This window comes from Nothobranchius furzeri, chromosome 5 (assembly GCF_043380555.1).
Source record: "Nothobranchius furzeri strain GRZ-AD chromosome 5, NfurGRZ-RIMD1, whole genome shotgun sequence".
In the NCBI taxonomy this organism is placed as follows: Eukaryota; Metazoa; Chordata; class Actinopteri; order Cyprinodontiformes; family Nothobranchiidae; genus Nothobranchius; species Nothobranchius furzeri.
The window spans coordinates 8,656,721-8,673,723 of NC_091745.1; the positions used below are offsets into that span (position 1 = coordinate 8,656,721).

Below are 17,003 nucleotides of genomic sequence, written 5' to 3' on the forward strand. Positions count from 1 at the left end.
CTCATGAGGTGAATATATATGAACCCAGGTAGCAGTTTTTCTTTAGGACTGAGAGGAGATGCAGGAAGATAATAAACAGACAGGACAGAAAAATAGTCAAATAAAAACAAGTTAATTTTTGTACCTGGTGGTTGCAACAAACAGACACCATTGAAGGTTATCAGAAGTGAGGAACAGAAAATGAAATAATTATTTTAATGTTTAGAGCAGCAGGAACTCCGAGAGGCTGCAGGCGCATCAGTGAGTTTGCGGCCGCTGCGCAGGGGGAGGGGGGAGAGGGCTGAAGCAGAAACTACCGTCGTTAGAAGAAATGTGTTTCACTTTGAAAATGTGGGCACAATTTTAAATGTCAAAAACTCCAGCGAACCATTAGTTCATTTTGCTCAAATAGAAATAGAGGCCTGCCTCTAATTCTGGTCCTCCTTCCAATAAAGGCCTGGAGCTTGATGAGCTTGAGTCAAATACAGGCCCGGGCCTGTATTAGAGGATTTACGGTAGTTCACCTTGGTTCTGGTGCAAACCTCCCAGTTATTGCTTTGGTTGGTTGAGCCCCTCCTCCTCCAGACCTTCCACTATAAATACACCTGTGTCTCTTCTGTGTGGCTGTTCAGGACTTCTGCATCAGAAACAACTTATTCAACGAACAAAAGGATCCAAACGCCACTTCTAAGGCATCAGTTTTCAACAAAGGTAGGTTTGGATTAAATCTTCTGATTTCAAATTTTAAGCTTGACCTCTCAAAAGCAGCAAATCACCCATAAGTGTTAAAAAATAACGGATGAAAGGATGATAAAGGATTACAAAGAAAAATGTAATTTAAAATAACAATTTGAATTGAAAAAAATCACATATTTAAACAGAATCTCTGTGCTGTTTTCCAAGATTCTGATAAACCTTTGTAAGTATTGATTTATTTAGAAAATAAATGTGAGATTTATTAGAGTAAAATCAAAAAATACGTTCAGATCTACTGTTAGTCCTCATTAGTCTGTTCTGAAGGTTTTTTGGGTTGGATCATAGTAGCCTCAAATGTCAGGAATAAAAATATAATTCCTCTTTAAATACATAAACAATAAAGCATAACACTGCTTTATTGTTTTTTAACAGTTTTGGTGAAAAGAACAGTTTTAATAATAATTAACACATTTTTAATGCTAACAAACTGCTAAAAATATTAACGTTTATCCAAAATATTATATTATTGTTTAAAAAATGTAAAAGTTTTTTATTTGTTATTTTTAAACAACTGAAAACATTCCTCAGAGCAAAATGCGCCTAAGCCATAATTGAAGATGTTGTTTTATATAACCCTAACCCTAACCTTGAAGCTGAGATGAATATTTATATTTTTGAAGTTCTTCAAGATTTTTATGTTAACAACTTGAAAAATGGAAAACTTTTAAAGTTAGAAAATAAAAAAAATATTGGTGACGGAGCTGTCTACAGCTGGGGGTTTGAGGGAGTGTTCCTTACATTCCTAGGCCGAGGTCGTTGGGCCTGTTGGAACACGACATGTAAACGTAGCCCTGAGCCACAGTTTCTGTGAAGACATGTAGAAGATCATTCTGTTTTGGCGCCTGATGACAAAAACAAAACAGACACGGGCGTCAGATCAGCAGTAAGATAATAAGTCAGTTAATTCGGTCCAGTGACTAGTCCAGATGCATCTGATGTAGAATTTTAAGGATCCCACATAACAGTGAGACAGCTGATTACAAAAAATTAAAAACACAGTTTCCTAAACAAACATGATCTTTGCAGACCCAAAAGATAAACTAAATACTGAAGAGACATTTATTGTTTTACACGTTTGATTCCTGCTTTGTGTTTTCCAGGATGGGATCCGCAGGAGTTCAGATTGTCTGCGTGGCTCTGGGAGTGGTGGGACTGATCGGGACCATCGTGTGCTGCACCGTCCCTCTCTGGAAAGTCTCGGCCTTCGTAGGCTCCAACATTCTGACTGCTCAGGTAACGTTCTGAAGCAGAGAGCTGCACCTGTCCTATGAGATGATCCCAGAAGTTTTATTTTTTATTTTTTATGGCTGATAGATAAATAAAGTCAACATATGCACTTGCTGGAGTTGGAAGAACCATGTGGAGAAAATAAATAACAAATGAAACCTTTGATGATGTGAACGATGTATGAAAAACTCACTCTAGTCTTTATTGTGTGTGTTTCTGTGAGCAGAACCAAGAGGAGGGTCTATGGATGGAGTGTGTGGTGCAGAGCACTGGGCAGCAGCAGTGCAAGAACTACGACTCGCTGCTGGATCTGTCCTCTGACCTGCAGGCCGCTCGAGCCATGACCATCATCAGCATCATGCTTTGCAGCATCAGCCTCCTCGTCGTGTTCTGCGGTGCCGACTTCACCACATGTGTGCAGAATGAAGGCGCTAAGTCCAAATTGAGCCTGGCGGCAGGCGTGGGCCTGCTGCTGGCCGGGCTCCTGGTGATCATCCCGGTCAGCTGGTCTGCAAATATCACAGTGAGAAACTTCAACGACCCGTTGGTCGCATCTTCCAGGAAAAGAGAGATGGGAGCATGCATCTATGTAGGCTGGGCCTCTGGGGTGCTGCTGCTCCTGGCTGGAGGTCTGCTCTGCTGCTTCAGCAGGCCCAAATCCAGCAGCTCTGCAGGAACCACCAAGTACTACAGCAACAGCGCTTCAGCTCCAGCTCCCAACAAAAACTACGTGTAGAAGCTTCCTGAAAGAGACTGGTGTTTGATAGAACGTCGATCAAAGTAAAAATGACACCAGGGATTGTTTCCAAAGTCACCATGTAAATGCCCAGATCATTGTTTTCATGTTTAACGGTCGGGGTCTGGGGCAGGCAAAAGCAAAGTCTGAACGTTTGAATTATTCACATTCAGCCACGTGTTTAACGTGAGCTATTCCTTCTTCACCAGCTGTAAAACAGTTGGATTCTCTTTATGTTGTAAATGTTTCACCTCAAAATTCACTCTAAAAAGGGCGGAATACGTAAAAAAAAAACACAGGAGATGTGAAAAGTGGATTTATAAATAACAAGGTAAACCCTAAAATCAACATTTAAAGTTTAAAAAGTCAAGCTTACGTGTATTAATGAACATTATCTTATAATTATTTTGCATTTGTAATAATTTCTCAGTTCATCTTTTGCTTGATTTTTTTCTTAGAAACATCTAAGCTTCTCAGGAAATGTCTGCTGCAAGTCACATCACTTTGTTCTTTTTTTATTTTGTGTGGTGATCAGCACAAATGAATAAACATGTGGGGGTCTGACACACATGTGCATGTTATTTGTTTTGAACAATAAAACAAAGAAGAACATTTTCAAAATACAGAAGACTTTATTTCAAACAAAATGCATATATTAAAATACAGAAATTAAAAAACTGGATCCACAGAGAAAACAAATTCAAGCTTCACGCTAAAACATTTCGTACCAACCATTGTTTTAAAACGACCCTTTATTTAAAAAATGAAGAACAGTTTTTTTCCTATTTCCATTTTGTGTCTGTTTTCTGTTAACTTCTGCTCCAGGTTTCTGTTTTCTGGTTTGAATCCAAACGTCTGCTGTTTAATGCTTGCTCTCCAGCTCCTTCACACGCTTGGTCAGCTCTTCTATGGCTGCTTTCAGGTCCTTCACTTCCTTCCTCAAAGACTGGACCTCCTGAGGGACACACAGCTGTAGCTTATTATCATTTGCAATAATTGCCTGCAGCAGATTTACTACGTAGAACTAATTTTCACACATAATTGAACTATTCTAAGCATAAATGATAAAATTATTATATGCGCACATATGGTTGTGTTTTAAATATGGAGATGCCTTCATGAAACTATCTACTTCACCATAATACTAATATAACAATCTCAGTTAATACACTCACAATGATAGAAATCTATTAGCTGACTTGAAATCATGCACCTAAGGGGGAAAAAAATGTAAAAAATGAAATATCTTTATAGATTTTTTAGGGTGTCTAAGTTAAAAGGTTGAGGTTATTCATGAGTATAAGTGTGATTTTGGTATTTAACATTTTGGTTTAAAGCTGCTGTGGCAAATTTGGAAAACAAATTAGCTTAAAACATTTTTATTTCATGCCTCTTAACAACGTTCTAACAAAATTTTGCTGTAAATGTCTTGTAGAGATAAAAATTAAAATAAAATGAAATTGTGATTCTCTTGCATTTGTCTAAAACCCTCCGCCAATAGCACGTTTCAGACCGAAACCAGTGATCGGACCATCTGGATGTTGGTCTTGCCGAACCGCCGCATTCCCCTGGATCCTCCGCTCATCACACACTCACGTATTCAGCCATAGAACCTCACTGGTGTGAGAGGTCCTCCGCTCAATATTATCAGAGAAGGAGAAACAGCCGGCTGCTACCACTTCAACTTTAGGACAAACTACCAGAGTCCCAAAAAGAGTCACGGACAAGAAAAGATGTTTGGACCTAGAAAATGGTGACTGGTGTTTAGTTCTATCTGGTTTCATCTTCAAATGTGGGTTTCCGGTTCCGGCAGAAGCATCTCGGGGAAGATACTCGGGAAAAGGGGTGAGTGCGCTTGCTAGCTTGTTCAGTAGATTTGCTAAAGCAGCTTTAAGGGAAGTTGAATTTTAGTATTTTAAAAATATTTGAACTAAAGCGATTGTGAGCTTTTAGAGCCTCACCCCGTTGCTGTCCGGCTGACACCCGGCGGAGGCAGTCGTGGTCTTCAGAAGTCTCTTGTGAACTTTGAACTCCTTGGATTTGGTGGTGGCTGCAAACCCATCTTTCAGGGAAATCAGAATAGGCGGAGCCTCTTTTCCGTCAAACCACTCATCAGCTTCGACCGAAGACTCGGGCCCGATGGTGTCCGGGTACAGATCCTCCTGGAACAGATCCGACTGCACACACGACAGGGCAGAGTGAGCTGAACACCACTGGAACAACCAGGAAAGTCTGTTTTAACTGGTTAGACTTTACCTTGCGTGGTACTGTCATCACTATAGGTTCACACTTACGCTCATGCAGTTTGTAGAACCTGAAGGCATATTTTTGTATATTTATTCATCAAATAATAAAAGTAAGACGATAAACCTTCCACAACTAGCTAGAATTCAATTCAATTCAGTTTAATTTATATAGCGCCAAATCACGACAAGAGTCGTCTCAAGGCACTTCACATAAAAAACATTCCAATCCAGGTCAGTTCATTAAGCCAATCAGAAAAAAATGTTTCCTATATAAGGAACCCAGCAAATTGCATCAAGTCACTGACTAGTGTCAGTGACTTTACAGCAATCCTCATACTATGCAAGCATTTAGCAACAGTGGAGAGGAAAACTCCCTTTTAACAGGAAGAAACCTCCAGAGAATCCTGGCTCAGTATAAGCAGCCATCCTCCACGACTCACTGGGGATCGAGAAGACTGAGAAGACAGAGCAGACACACACACACACACACACACGCACACGCATACACACACACCCTTCGGTTGAATATGTGTATTTATACAAAATGAAACGTAATTTAATTGGGATATTTTACAAAAGAGTTCAACACAAGGAATGTGAGAATGTCGCTACAAATGAGAAGTAACACCTGGATGGTGTTGCCAGAAGAAATCCTGAAGGTAAAGTCAGCTGTAGACCTTCCAGGATCTGTGTAAACATGTCTTGTGATTATAGATGTGCAATTCGTGTCTGGATTTAACAGTCATGTGACAAACAAGTCTAGAAGTGCACCACTGCCGCTAGTTTGGAGGATTAGAAAAGCCTCTACCTGGCTATTTCACATTTGTTGACCTCCAGGCCTCTCTTGGGCATGTAGCCCATCCCCTTCTGGCTCTCCTTGCTGCTGTACATGGACAGGTAGTGGACGTAAGGAGCTTCATCTGTCACCTCAAAGTAACGGATACTGCTGTCGCCCTGCGAGGATCACGTTACAGAAAAATCAGCTGCTTGTGTCCATCTCTGCGAGAATCATTTCTACACCTAGATCTGACCTTCCCACAGAGGTAGACGATTCCTGTGTCTGGGTCAAAAAACGGCAGAAGGACGCCGCTGCTGGTGTCCAGCTCCTGCAGGGTCAGAGGTTCTGCAAAGTTGTTCTATAAAGAAGAAACAAACAGCTGTGGTTAGATTTAATCCAAGGGTGATACCAAGAGTATCAAAGGCGTGCTGCATCAGGCTGCAGGTGAGTAAAGAATCTGTTTCAGTGAGACAGATGTGGATAATTGCAGAGAAAACACCCTTGCTGCTGTAATGTGGCTGTTGGGAAACACAGATGTTGTAAATAAGGTTACTCCTTAGTGACACACACTTCTATTATCAGTTTGCTTCGTGTTATTAATCAGAATGTTGGTTCAATCAGTTGTGCTTTGAATATGAATCTGCAGTCAGACTGACATAATAAACGATCCAGCCGTAGAGCTAAAAAGCATTCTGTGTTCAGAGTTATAGGCACTGATCAGCCACAACATTAAGACCACTCACATATAACTTTAGAGGAACATTGTTAGAGTCTAAGTTTCAGCTGGAGACACGCTCACATTCTGACTTTAGCATTGATTTAGCTGGATGTAAAAGCTGCATTTTAATTTTTCAAACAAGAAGAATATAGAAGTAAGATGTCCGGGTGATTTTTACAACTTTCAGATAAAAAATCTAATTGGATCTGATGGCATTCCTCGCCCTGGGCTGTCACCTTACCGTGGTGGAGGGGTTTGAGTGCCTCAATGATCCTAGGAGCTAAGTTGTCTGAGCCTTAGCGGTATGATCCTCGGCTACAGAAGCTGGCTCTTGGCACATGGAATGTCACCTCTCTGGTGGGGAAGGAGCCTGAGTTGGTGTATGAGGTTGAGAGGTTCCGACTAGATATAGTCGGACTCACCTCAACGCATGGCTCTGGCTCTGGAACCAGTTTCCTTGAGAGGGGTTGGACTTTCTACCACTCTGGAGTTGCTCCCACTGAGAGGCGCCGAGCAGGGGTAGGCATACTAGTTGCCCCCCATCTTGGTGCCTGTACGTTGGGGTTTACCCCAGTGAATGAGGGTAGGCTCCCTCCCCGTGTGGGGGGACGGGTTCTGACTGTGGTCTGTGCTTATGCACCAAACTACAGTTCAGACTACCCACCCTTTTTGGAGACCTTGGAGGGGGTGCTGGAGAGTGCTCCATCCGGTGACTCCCTCGTTCTGCTGGGGGACTTTAACGCTCACTTGGGCAACGACAGTGAGACCTGGAGAGGTGTGGTTGGGAGGAACGGCCCCCCGATCTGAATTCGAGTGGTGTTTTGTTTGTTTTTGGACTTCTGTGCCAGTCATGGATTGTCCATAATGAACACTGTGTTCAGACATAAAGGTGACCATATGTGCCCTTAGGCCACAGCTCGATGATCGAATTTGTTGTTGTTTTATCTGACCTGCGGCCGCATGTCTTGGACACTCGGGTGAAGAGAGGGGCAGAGCTGTCAACTGACCACTACCTGGTGGTGAGTTGGCTCAGATGGTGGGAGAGGATGCCGGTCAGACCAGGCAGGCCCAAACATATTGCGAGGGTCTGCTGGGAATGTTCTGGGGGAGGCGGGGGACACTGAGTCTGAATGGACCCTGTTCCGTGCCACCATTGTTGAGGCGGCCGACCGGAGCTGTGGTCGCAGGATCGTCGGTGCCTGTCGTGGTGGCAACCCCCAAACCAGCTGGTGGACACCGGCGGTTAGGGATGCTGTCAAGCTGAAGAAAGAGTCCTATCAGGTCTTTTTGGCCTGTGGGACTCTAGAGGCAGCTGACCGGCAGTCCAAGCGAAACGTGGCTCGGGTGGTTGCCAAGGCAAAAACTCGGGCATGGGAGGAGTTCGGTGAGACCATGGAGCAAGACTTCCGTACGGCTTTGAGGAGATTCTGGTCCACCATCCGGCGTCTCAGGGGGGAAAGCAGTGCACTACCAACACTATCTATAGTGGGGACGGTGTGCTGCTGACCTCTACTCAGGACGTTGTGAATCGGTGGGCAGAATACTTCGAAGACCTCCTCAATCCCACCGACATGTCTTCCAGTGCAGAGTCTGGGGACTTTGAGTTGGCCTCTCAAATCTCTGCTGCTGAGGTCACCGAGGTGGTTAAAAAGCTCCTCTGTGGCAAGGCTCCAGTGGATGAGATCCACCCGGAGTTCCTTAAGGTTCTGGATGTTGTGGGCTGTGTTAGCTGACGCGGCTCTGCAATATTGCGTGGACATCGGGGGCAGTCCCGCTGGACTGGCAGACCGGGGTGGTGGTTCCCTTATTTAAAAAGGGGGCCGCAGGGTGTGTTCCAACTACAGGGAGATCACACTCCTGAGCCTTCCTGGTAAGGTCTATTCAGGGGTTCTGGAGAGGAGGGTCCGTCGGATTGTTGAACCTCAGATTCAGGAGGAGCAGTGTGGTTTTCGTCCTGGCCGTGGAACATTGGACCAGCTCTATACCCTTAGGGGGGATCCTGGAGGGTGCGTGGGAATTTGCCCAACCAGTCTACATGTGTTTTGCGGATTGGGAGAAGGCGTTTGACCGTGTCCCTTGGGGCCCCTGTTGGGGGTACTCCGTGAGTATGAGGTACCAGGCCCTCTGATATGGGCTGTTAGGTCCCTGTATGACCGGTGTCAGAGCTTGGTCCGCATTGCCGGCAGTAAGTCTGGCTCATTACCAGTGAGAGTTGGACTCCGCCAAGGCTGCCCTTTGTCACCGATTCTGTTCATAACCTTTATGGACAGGATTTCTAGGCGCAGCTAAGGTGTGGAGGGCATCTGTTTTGGTGGCCTGGGGATCAGGTCTCTGCTTTTTGCAGATGATGTGGTCCTGTTAGCTTCATCAGAACGTGATCTTCAGCTTTCACTGGAGCGGTTTGCAGCCGAGTGTGAAGCAGCTGGGATGAGAATCAGCTCCTCTAAATCTGAGACAATGGTCTTGCTTCAGAAAAGGGTAGAATGCCTTCTCCGGGTCAGGGATGAGGTCCTGCCCCAAGTGGAGGAGTTTAAGTATCTCGGGGTCTTGTTCACGAGTGAGGGAAAACTGGAGCGTGAGATCGATAGGCAGATTGGTGCTGCGTCTGCAGTGAGGCAGGCATTGAACTGGTCTGTTGTGGTGAAGAGAAAGCTGAGTCGGAAGGCGAAGCTCTCGATTTACCAGTCGATCTACGTTCCTACCCTCACCTATGGTCATGAGCTTTGGGTAATGACCGAAAGAACGAGATCACAGCCGAAATTAGATTTCTCTGCATGGTGGCTGGACTCCCTCAGAGATAGGGTGAGAAGTTTGGTCATCCTGGAGGGGCTCGGAGTAGACCCGCTGCTCCACATCAAGAGGAGCCAGTTGAGGTGGCTAGGGCATCTGGTCAGGATGCCTCCTGGACGCCTCCCTGGTGAGGTTTTCCGGGCACATCCAACCGGGAGGAGGCCTAAAGGTAGACCCAGGACACTTTGGAGGGACTATGTCTGTCACCTGGCCAGGGAACGCTTTGGGATTCCCCCGGAGGAGCTCGCCCAAGTGGCTGGGGAGAGGGAAGTCTGGACTTCTCAACTTAGGCTACTGCCACTGCAACCTGACTCCAGATGAGTGGATGAAAATGGATGGATGGATGGATGGATGGATGGGCATTCATTGCAAAAAAGTTGAGATTTAGACTCCAACCCTCAGTGAAAGGATTCTTCTCATGGTCCCACGAGGGTCCCACGCAAAAGTACTTACTGTTGTTTGTTACATTAAAAAGGAAATACAACAACTGTGTGGATATTTTTAAATGATCTCTATAAAAGTAGGTTGAGTGATGAAGTCTGAGAGTTGTTTGCACTCACTGGATCCCACAGCGCCACCTGCCTCTCACTCATGCGACTGAAGCCAGTGCTGAGGATCTTCCCGTCAGACACGAACACGGCCCTGATGGGCCTGGAGCCCTCGTGAGTTTTCTCCTTCTCCTGCAGCGAAGGAGCCAAACAGAACATGGATTTGAAATATTCTGACAACTTTTCCTGTCAGTGTAGAGCTGACAAACAGATTAGGACATAAGGCGTCACTTACAGGCAGTCAACAGTAACAACTTTACAATACTACCTCACTGTTTAATTATTTTCTGAAATCATGATCATATGATCATAAAATATGATGTGCCAGAGATAAAAAAAATCTAAATCTAATTGGGCTTTATTTTGTTGCTTTAAGGTATAATTTAGAAAATAAATAACACATCAGTGAATTGGAATCAGTGGATCTTTATTTTAGGATGATCAGTTTAATCGGTTAAATTTTATTTCTTTATTGATGTTTTATTTGGTCTGTGAAGTCACCAGTGTTTGTCACTAAAATGCATTTAAATGCATAACATTTTAAAGTTAATCAAAAATGTAAACACAAAAATTGTGGTTTCGGTTAACTATATTTGGAAGAAATCACAATCAGCCAAGTTGGTCTCAGCAGATCAGAGCTGCAACACACACACACACACATGCACAACTCACGCACGCATGCACACACACACACACACACACACACATGGACGCAAACATTAATGTACACACACACACACATGCATGCATGCACACACACACACACACACTCACACACGCATGCACGCACACACGCACACACACACATGGACGCAAACATTAATGTACACACACACACACATGCATGCATGCACACACACACACACACACTCACGCACGCATGCACGCACACACGCACACACACACATGCACAACTCACACACGCATGCACACACACACGGACGCACACATTAATGTACACACACCCACACATGCGCTCACACACACACACAGACGCACATTTGCACGCACGCACAACCATGCATGCACGAGCATTCACACACCTATGCTCACACACACACACACACACACACACACACACACACACACACACACACACACACACACACACACACACACACACACACACACACACACACACTCCAGGGAAGTATGGTTTGATGAACAGACTCACGGAGATGACAGTGCCTTTGCGTGGGTCCAGAACCCGCAGGGTCTTGTCTTTACAGGCAGTGAGTATCCTGGAGCCATCTCTGTTCCAACAGGCGCTGTAGATGAGGTCAGGGTGCACGCTGTCAATCCTCACCACTGCTTCTCCTCGAGCCACGTTCCACAGAATCACAACATTATCACAGCCTGCACGAGTGAAACGAGGACCACAGCTTGACTCACAAGGAAAATCCTAACAGCTAAAATTTCAGCGTCAATTCTTGGGAGGTTAACACATTTTTAATGCTTCAGCTGTGTTCGTAACAAACACATCAGAGGAGATTGTTGCCATGGCTACAGAGTCACTGTAGCTGCTGGACATGCCGTCCCGGGTGATTCAGTACTGCATTGATAAAAGCTGATAAGTGGAAGGGAAACATGATGGGACAATCACAGCCTGTCACAGCTAATAACTGTGATTCAAATAAAAGATTCAGGTTGCAATCTGTTCTCTTAAGTATTAAAATGACATTTTGGTGCTCAGAGTGAAGGGAGTGGGTGGAGGCTGTGGGAGCTTCCTCTTTAGTAAAACCTTTGTGAGGCGTGAGTGATATAAATTACATTTCTGTCTGGTTCCTGAAATCAAGTAAGACCCAGAAGTTCCCTGAAGCTGCAGCACGTTTGTGGTTTTACCTGCACTCATCAGCACGTTGCGGGCGGTGGGATGCCAGCTCAGGATGCCCACCCGTTTGGAGTGACCCTCCAGTTTGACAACAGGCTCTGTAATGGACGAGGTCAGCCCGCCTTCTGGGATCTCCCAAATCTGTTCAACAAGAACACCACGGGCATCACCCGCAGCAGTTCACATCCTAACAACCATTAAAGGGACGATATGGCTTTACCATGACACTGCAGTCCTCAGAGCCACTGGCAATGATGTTGTCATTGTGAGGACAGAACTCAATGTCCAGAACCGGACCTGTGTGGCCACATACAGTTGGGTAGGACATGTCAATGCGTCCTGTCTGCAGATAGAAACATTAGAAAGGATGCTGATGACAAAGAAAATGCACTTTTTATTCCAAAAAGATCTAAGGAAGCAATTGAAGACAAGGTGAAGAAAGAGAAGGAAGTGACTGTCAGCTGAGAGAAATTCCACAGTTTTTCATCAATTGCACCTAATCTCTGGTAACCAGGTCAACGAGCCGATCGGGGCCTGGACAACGAAACTCTATTTGTGTGTGCAAGAAAAACACGAGAGAAACCGAAACATTACAGATCAAAAGGTACATTCACCCAGTAAATAACGGCATCCAGCCTTGTGTGTGCAGACAGGTTCGTGTGAGACTCAGGAGTGCAGTTCTGTGAAATTCTCTTCTCATTTTGACGAGTAACAAAATGAGAGAGCAAATAGCAAAATCCCTGCAGATAAGAAGCTTCTGAAGAGAAAAAAGTCAAATCACGATGATGATGTTGGAACGACGTTGGTAAGCAAAAGGAGACATTTATGAAATGACTCAAAAGACTGATTCGTACGTACTCATTTGCACAAACAGAGACAGAGAACGTCCTTCATGCATCTGCTGAGACAGTAGCTACACTTTTAAAAACTGAAACGATGAATTATCTTAACCAAGTTATGGCTCCACTAAATCATTTGCTTAAATGTGAAAAGCGGTATACATTGTTATACGTTGTTATGTTAAACGTAAATGTGATCATCCTCTTTACGTTTAAGCAGCTGGGTTTGGACGAAGCGTTGACATAACTCGGGTGAGTTAATTAAAAGGTATAATTACTTAGAGCGTACCGATGAAGCTTCCTGAGACTGTCTCACCCCCCTCAGACAAATCTCAAATATTCTTTATTTTTTGCACATTCAGATTAAAGATTAGATTAACATTTTTCTCAATCTCTTCAAAGACTTTTTCATAAACTCTGAGAGACTGTGCTGTGATGTCACGCTCAGTAAAATGTTGCGAGGAGCTTTTATCACACCTAAAACGGTTCAAAGGAGGCAGCAGAAGAAGCGGGTAGAGGCCACATCCTGTCCTCCTGCACTGAGATGACAACAAACTCCTAATATGGTGAAAACTCAAAAGCTGCACCAGTGACGTGTTGAAAGACTCAGACTTCCTTATCCACATGATAATGTGATGCTAAATGTTGTGTTTGAACTGTAAAATGTGACAACTGGGTCAAAACTAGACAGCTTGCATTAAATGTGGTCATAAATGGTAGAAGACAAGAGAGTTTCGTCTTTTATTTCACTAGTGTGCCCTGTGACCCACCTTGTTTAGGGGCAGAACCATGAACGCTCCTCCACCGCTGGCATCCACAATCATGGCCACAAATTTGGGGTTAACGGTGCAGAAGTTGCTGTCCCATGTCATCTGGGAGATCCGGATGTCGTCGTAGCATTGGTCGGCTTTGTTGGCCTGACCAAAGACGTGACGGAACTTACTGGACCTCACAACCTTCCTCAACATGGTGAACTGGGGGAAAAGTAAGAGTTCCTCTGGATGAAAGCAGCAGTTTTAACATGCAGGAAGTGAGCGTAACAGGTCCATTTCAAATGCGTTTCTACTACTACTGTCTGTGATGTGTCTGGTCGGTGGGCTGGTGGTGATTTCATGTAGGACCCTAAGCTGACAGCCCAGCAGAAAGACACAGGAAAGGCTGAAAATGGGGAAGCAAAAGCTTTCACAACTGCTTCCTCTAGCCCGTCTGCCTCTTCTCTCTTTAATCTGTGCTCTGCTAAAGTGATCGTGTACGCTGCAGCAGGGTAGCAGAATAGAAAAGCACACAAAAACCTGCTTTTCTGATTAGTCTGAGCTCCGCCTGTGAGTTTGAAAAGGTGAAGCAAAGCGGCAGTTAAACCACATCCTTGAGTCATGAAAACCACAAACCTGACTTCCGTCCAGTTTCCATCCCTGACTTTTCAACCAGCCTTCCTCAAAACACACATTTTAATAGCAACAATCATCATCATCACAATGATAATAGTGGAGAAACAGCGGTTTTGTTGTGCACATCCGTAAACTAAATCAGGCTCTGTGCTGGCGTCAGATGATCCAAAATTCAATCACAATCAGCAGCAAACTAAACAACGTCTGCAGGACTTTACTTCAGCACACCTTATAAAAACAGATGCTGTATTTTACCTCCATTTGTAGAGTTTACTTCCTGAAATCTGCAGCCGCGTCTAAGCTCACCCTCAGAAACAGCTTTGCTGCATGTGCATCACAAGACATCTGAGGCTGTCCTGCAGCTAATTCAATAACCTCTCTGTAAAATGAGCTGTAATTATATCACCAGCCTAAATGCACGTCAATAATCCGCCTCTGCTACTGTGACTCTGTTTGGATGGAAAACACGCTCAAAGTAACAATCCACCCTGTGAAACGGGAGAAACTCAAGTCATGAGGAACACGGGGGAGAGCGATCACGGGCAGTCTGGTTTTCACGTCCTGCTGAGATGTCTCCAGAGATGTGTGGCAGGTGTGCAGGAGCTGCACGGAAGATGCTGCAGGCTTACCTGGGAGTCACGCGGGGAGATTCAGCTGGAGGAGTTTCAGCAGCAGCTGCAACAAGCACTCTGCCTCCAGTGAAGACGGTAGGTTAAAGTACATCACAAACTCACATAAAGGAAGTGAAATTTCAAACGAAGGTGGAAGTGGGAGGTGTCTGACTGACATTTTAGGGTTTAAAAAATGCAGAGTACAGTGTGAAAACCCGTTTCAGGAGATTCTTTGTGGGGTTAGGGGAGAGAAAAGATTTGTTTTTATTTCATTTCAATCTTGCAAAGGATTATAATTAAATCAGAAGTGTTTAAACACACACTTTGCAGCTATGTTTAACTGAAAGTAAATCAAGTTTTCAGTTGAAATGTTTTACACACTATAGGGGGGATGATCATCATCTCAAATGGGTCTAATAATTCAGGTAAAGACAATTGTAGAAAAACATTGTCGCCTGATGTCTCCAAATGTGAAAGCAATGCGTGAAAATGCGAGATGCGAGTGCATCTGAAGCTGCTGCAGCTGATCATGAGCTCCTTTAGAGATGCAGGAGTCTTGTCCGTGTGTGAGACAACACAAACCAAGTTAGTGCTCAGAGAACGCGCCAAAAATATCACAAGATATGACAAGGCCCCTTTCGGGAGGTTAAAGGTCAAAGTTCATCAAAAAGCCAGGGGTGTGGCCTGTTTTGGGTGGGTTGCAAACTCCTGGAACATTGGTCTTTAGACATGGGTGACCAGATAGGAGATGTTTACCCATAATGCACAGCAGCACATTCAGAGAAACAAAATGTCATGTCATCAAAAAAGCATGTTTTCTTCTAGGCCATACACACACACACACATGCATGAGTACACAAACACACAAAGACAAACACACACATGCATGCACACACATGCATGAGCACACACACACATACACACACATGCATGAGCACACACACACGCAAAGACAAACACACACATGCATGCACACACACACACACACATACACACACATGCATGAGTACACACACACACAAAGACAAACACACACATGCATGCACACACACACACACATACACACACACATGAATGAGCACACACACACACACACACACACACACACACACACACACAAACACACTCACACACACACACACACACACACACACACACACACACACTCACACAGTAAGAACACAATAATAACTCAAATAAAACAGAAAGACAGGTTTAAAAATATAAATTTCAGTTTATTGCACAATCATTGCTGGAGACTGAGGAGTGTGAGAGTCTGTCTGTTACCCAGGACGGTGATGCAGCAAACACACACGCACGCGCACACACGCACCTCAGCAACAAAACAAACTGTGCATTTTTAGTTCCTGTGTGTAACGTTGCAAACACACAGCGTTGTTCCCACGTCGCCGTGAGGATGCCGACCCGACAGAGGAACTCAACAACATGCAGAGTAAATGCTTACACGGCTTCCGCTTCACAGTTCAGACTCATGGACATACATGGTATGAAAACTCTCACACGTGTTTCTTCCTCTCATTTGGCTGTGGTGTGGCTTCGGTCACGCCTGCGCTAGTGAACACTAGTGTCCACACGATGGAGCCACAGTCACTCCTTTGACACAAAAGACTTTGAAGATATGACAGAAGCAGAGACGATAACAGACAGACTCTCCTGAAAGCTCCCTTCATCCTGAAGAGAAGGGTTTGTCTCATCACCTGTACATAAACACCAGTGTCATCAGCATCTGCAGAGTTACAGTTGTCATGGTAACCAGTACAGAGCAGTTCAGATGACCCGTTAGAAACAGGTTGGTAACAGGCTATCCGGCACCTGTGCCACTTAGAAAAACAGCTGAATTCAGTTTTGTTTGTGGTGTTTACATCTTTTCTTCAAAAGGACAAACAGATGTTGTGACCAGCTTTCACCGTCCTTCTCTTGTTTATAGTGAGCAGACTGGACTGAAGGTAGCAGGTGAAGGGATGCAGACGTCTCACAGCAGTGTTTCAGACCAGGATGGAGAAGATCCGGTTCTCCATCCTACCATAATACAACCACTGAGGTGGTCTCAGCTGTGTGTGATCCAAACTCTTCTTTAACATATCAACACATTTAAGATTCTTTAGGCATAACTTAGTAAAACATTACTGATCACGTCCTCTGAAGCACAGCGGTGAGTCTGGTCTGCCTCCCTTTCTCGTGTTTTCATTTGGAGACGAGAGCAGCAGATCGGCTGCGGGACATTAATCTGATCGTTGCTTTTCTCTCCAGCCTTTGTTTTCTGTAGCGTTTAGATAATCGTCATACAAGTATTTATATTCTCTGTACGGGTTTAAAACGTGTTTACTCTCATTCAAAGCCCTTGAAAGAGTGGTCAGTGCAGTTGATTTGATAGTGATTTCCTCCTCCTGTAGCGGCGACGCCACCCTCCAAACTCCAGCCCACATCCAGGAGAGACTGAATGACCAGCTCCTACCAACAGATGACTAACTAACACTATGAGACATCAGTTTCTGTGTCAGAGCTACGTTCATGCAAGGTTTTAGTTTCATTCAA

At 44.6% G+C, this 17,003-nt stretch overlaps 2 protein-coding genes across 3 annotated transcripts; one reads left to right on the top strand and one right to left on the bottom strand.

Moving 5' to 3' along the window:
- The first annotated feature begins 601 nt into the window (after window positions 1–601).
- cldni (claudin i) lies at window positions 602–3,264 on the top strand. The gene is made up of 3 exons (XM_015948746.3): window positions 602–690; window positions 1,836–1,968; window positions 2,189–3,264. The coding sequence occupies exons 2-3, from the start codon at window positions 1,837–1,839 to the stop codon at window positions 2,696–2,698; spliced, it is 642 nt and encodes a 213-aa protein (XP_015804232.3). The 5' UTR covers window positions 602–690; window position 1,836; the 3' UTR covers window positions 2,699–3,264.
- A 42-nt stretch (window positions 3,265–3,306) lies between these two features.
- On the bottom strand, window positions 3,307–14,566 carry coro1a (coronin, actin binding protein, 1A). Of its 2 annotated transcripts, none has more exons than XM_015948745.3 (11): window positions 14,466–14,566; window positions 13,219–13,422; window positions 11,830–11,952; window positions 11,621–11,750; window positions 10,953–11,134; window positions 9,791–9,910; window positions 5,976–6,080; window positions 5,753–5,898; window positions 4,955–5,012; window positions 4,660–4,875; window positions 3,307–3,653 (listed from the first exon to the last, which is right to left on the bottom strand). In XM_015948745.3, the coding sequence occupies exons 2-11, from the start codon at window positions 13,414–13,416 to the stop codon at window positions 3,561–3,563; spliced, it is 1,371 nt and encodes a 456-aa protein (XP_015804231.1). In that variant the 5' UTR covers window positions 13,417–13,422; window positions 14,466–14,566; the 3' UTR covers window positions 3,307–3,560. The 2 variants fall into 2 exon arrangements, with proteins under 2 accessions (XP_015804231.1, XP_070407488.1); XM_070551387.1 differs by lacking the exon at window positions 14,466–14,566 and adding an exon at window positions 14,092–14,112.
- Between the last annotated feature and the right edge of the window lie 2,437 nt (window positions 14,567–17,003).

Excerpts from the sequence above, each read along its gene's own strand:
- cldni (XM_015948746.3), top strand. The coding sequence starts at position 1,837 with ATGGGATCCGCAGGAGTTCAGATTGTCTGCGTGGCTCTGGGAGTGGTG. Across the intron at positions 1,969-2,188 it reads CCAACATTCTGACTGCTCAG|AACCAAGAGGAGGGTCTATG; the intron begins GTAACGTTCTGA and ends TTCTGTGAGCAG.
- coro1a (XM_070551387.1), bottom strand. Across the intron at positions 6,081-9,790 it reads AGGTGGCGCTGTGGGATCCA|AACAACTTTGCAGAACCTCT; the intron begins GTGAGTGCAAAC and ends TCTTCTTTATAG. Across the intron at positions 4,876-4,954 it reads TGATGACAGTACCACGCAAG|TCGGATCTGTTCCAGGAGGA; the intron begins GTAAAGTCTAAC and ends TCGTGTGTGCAG.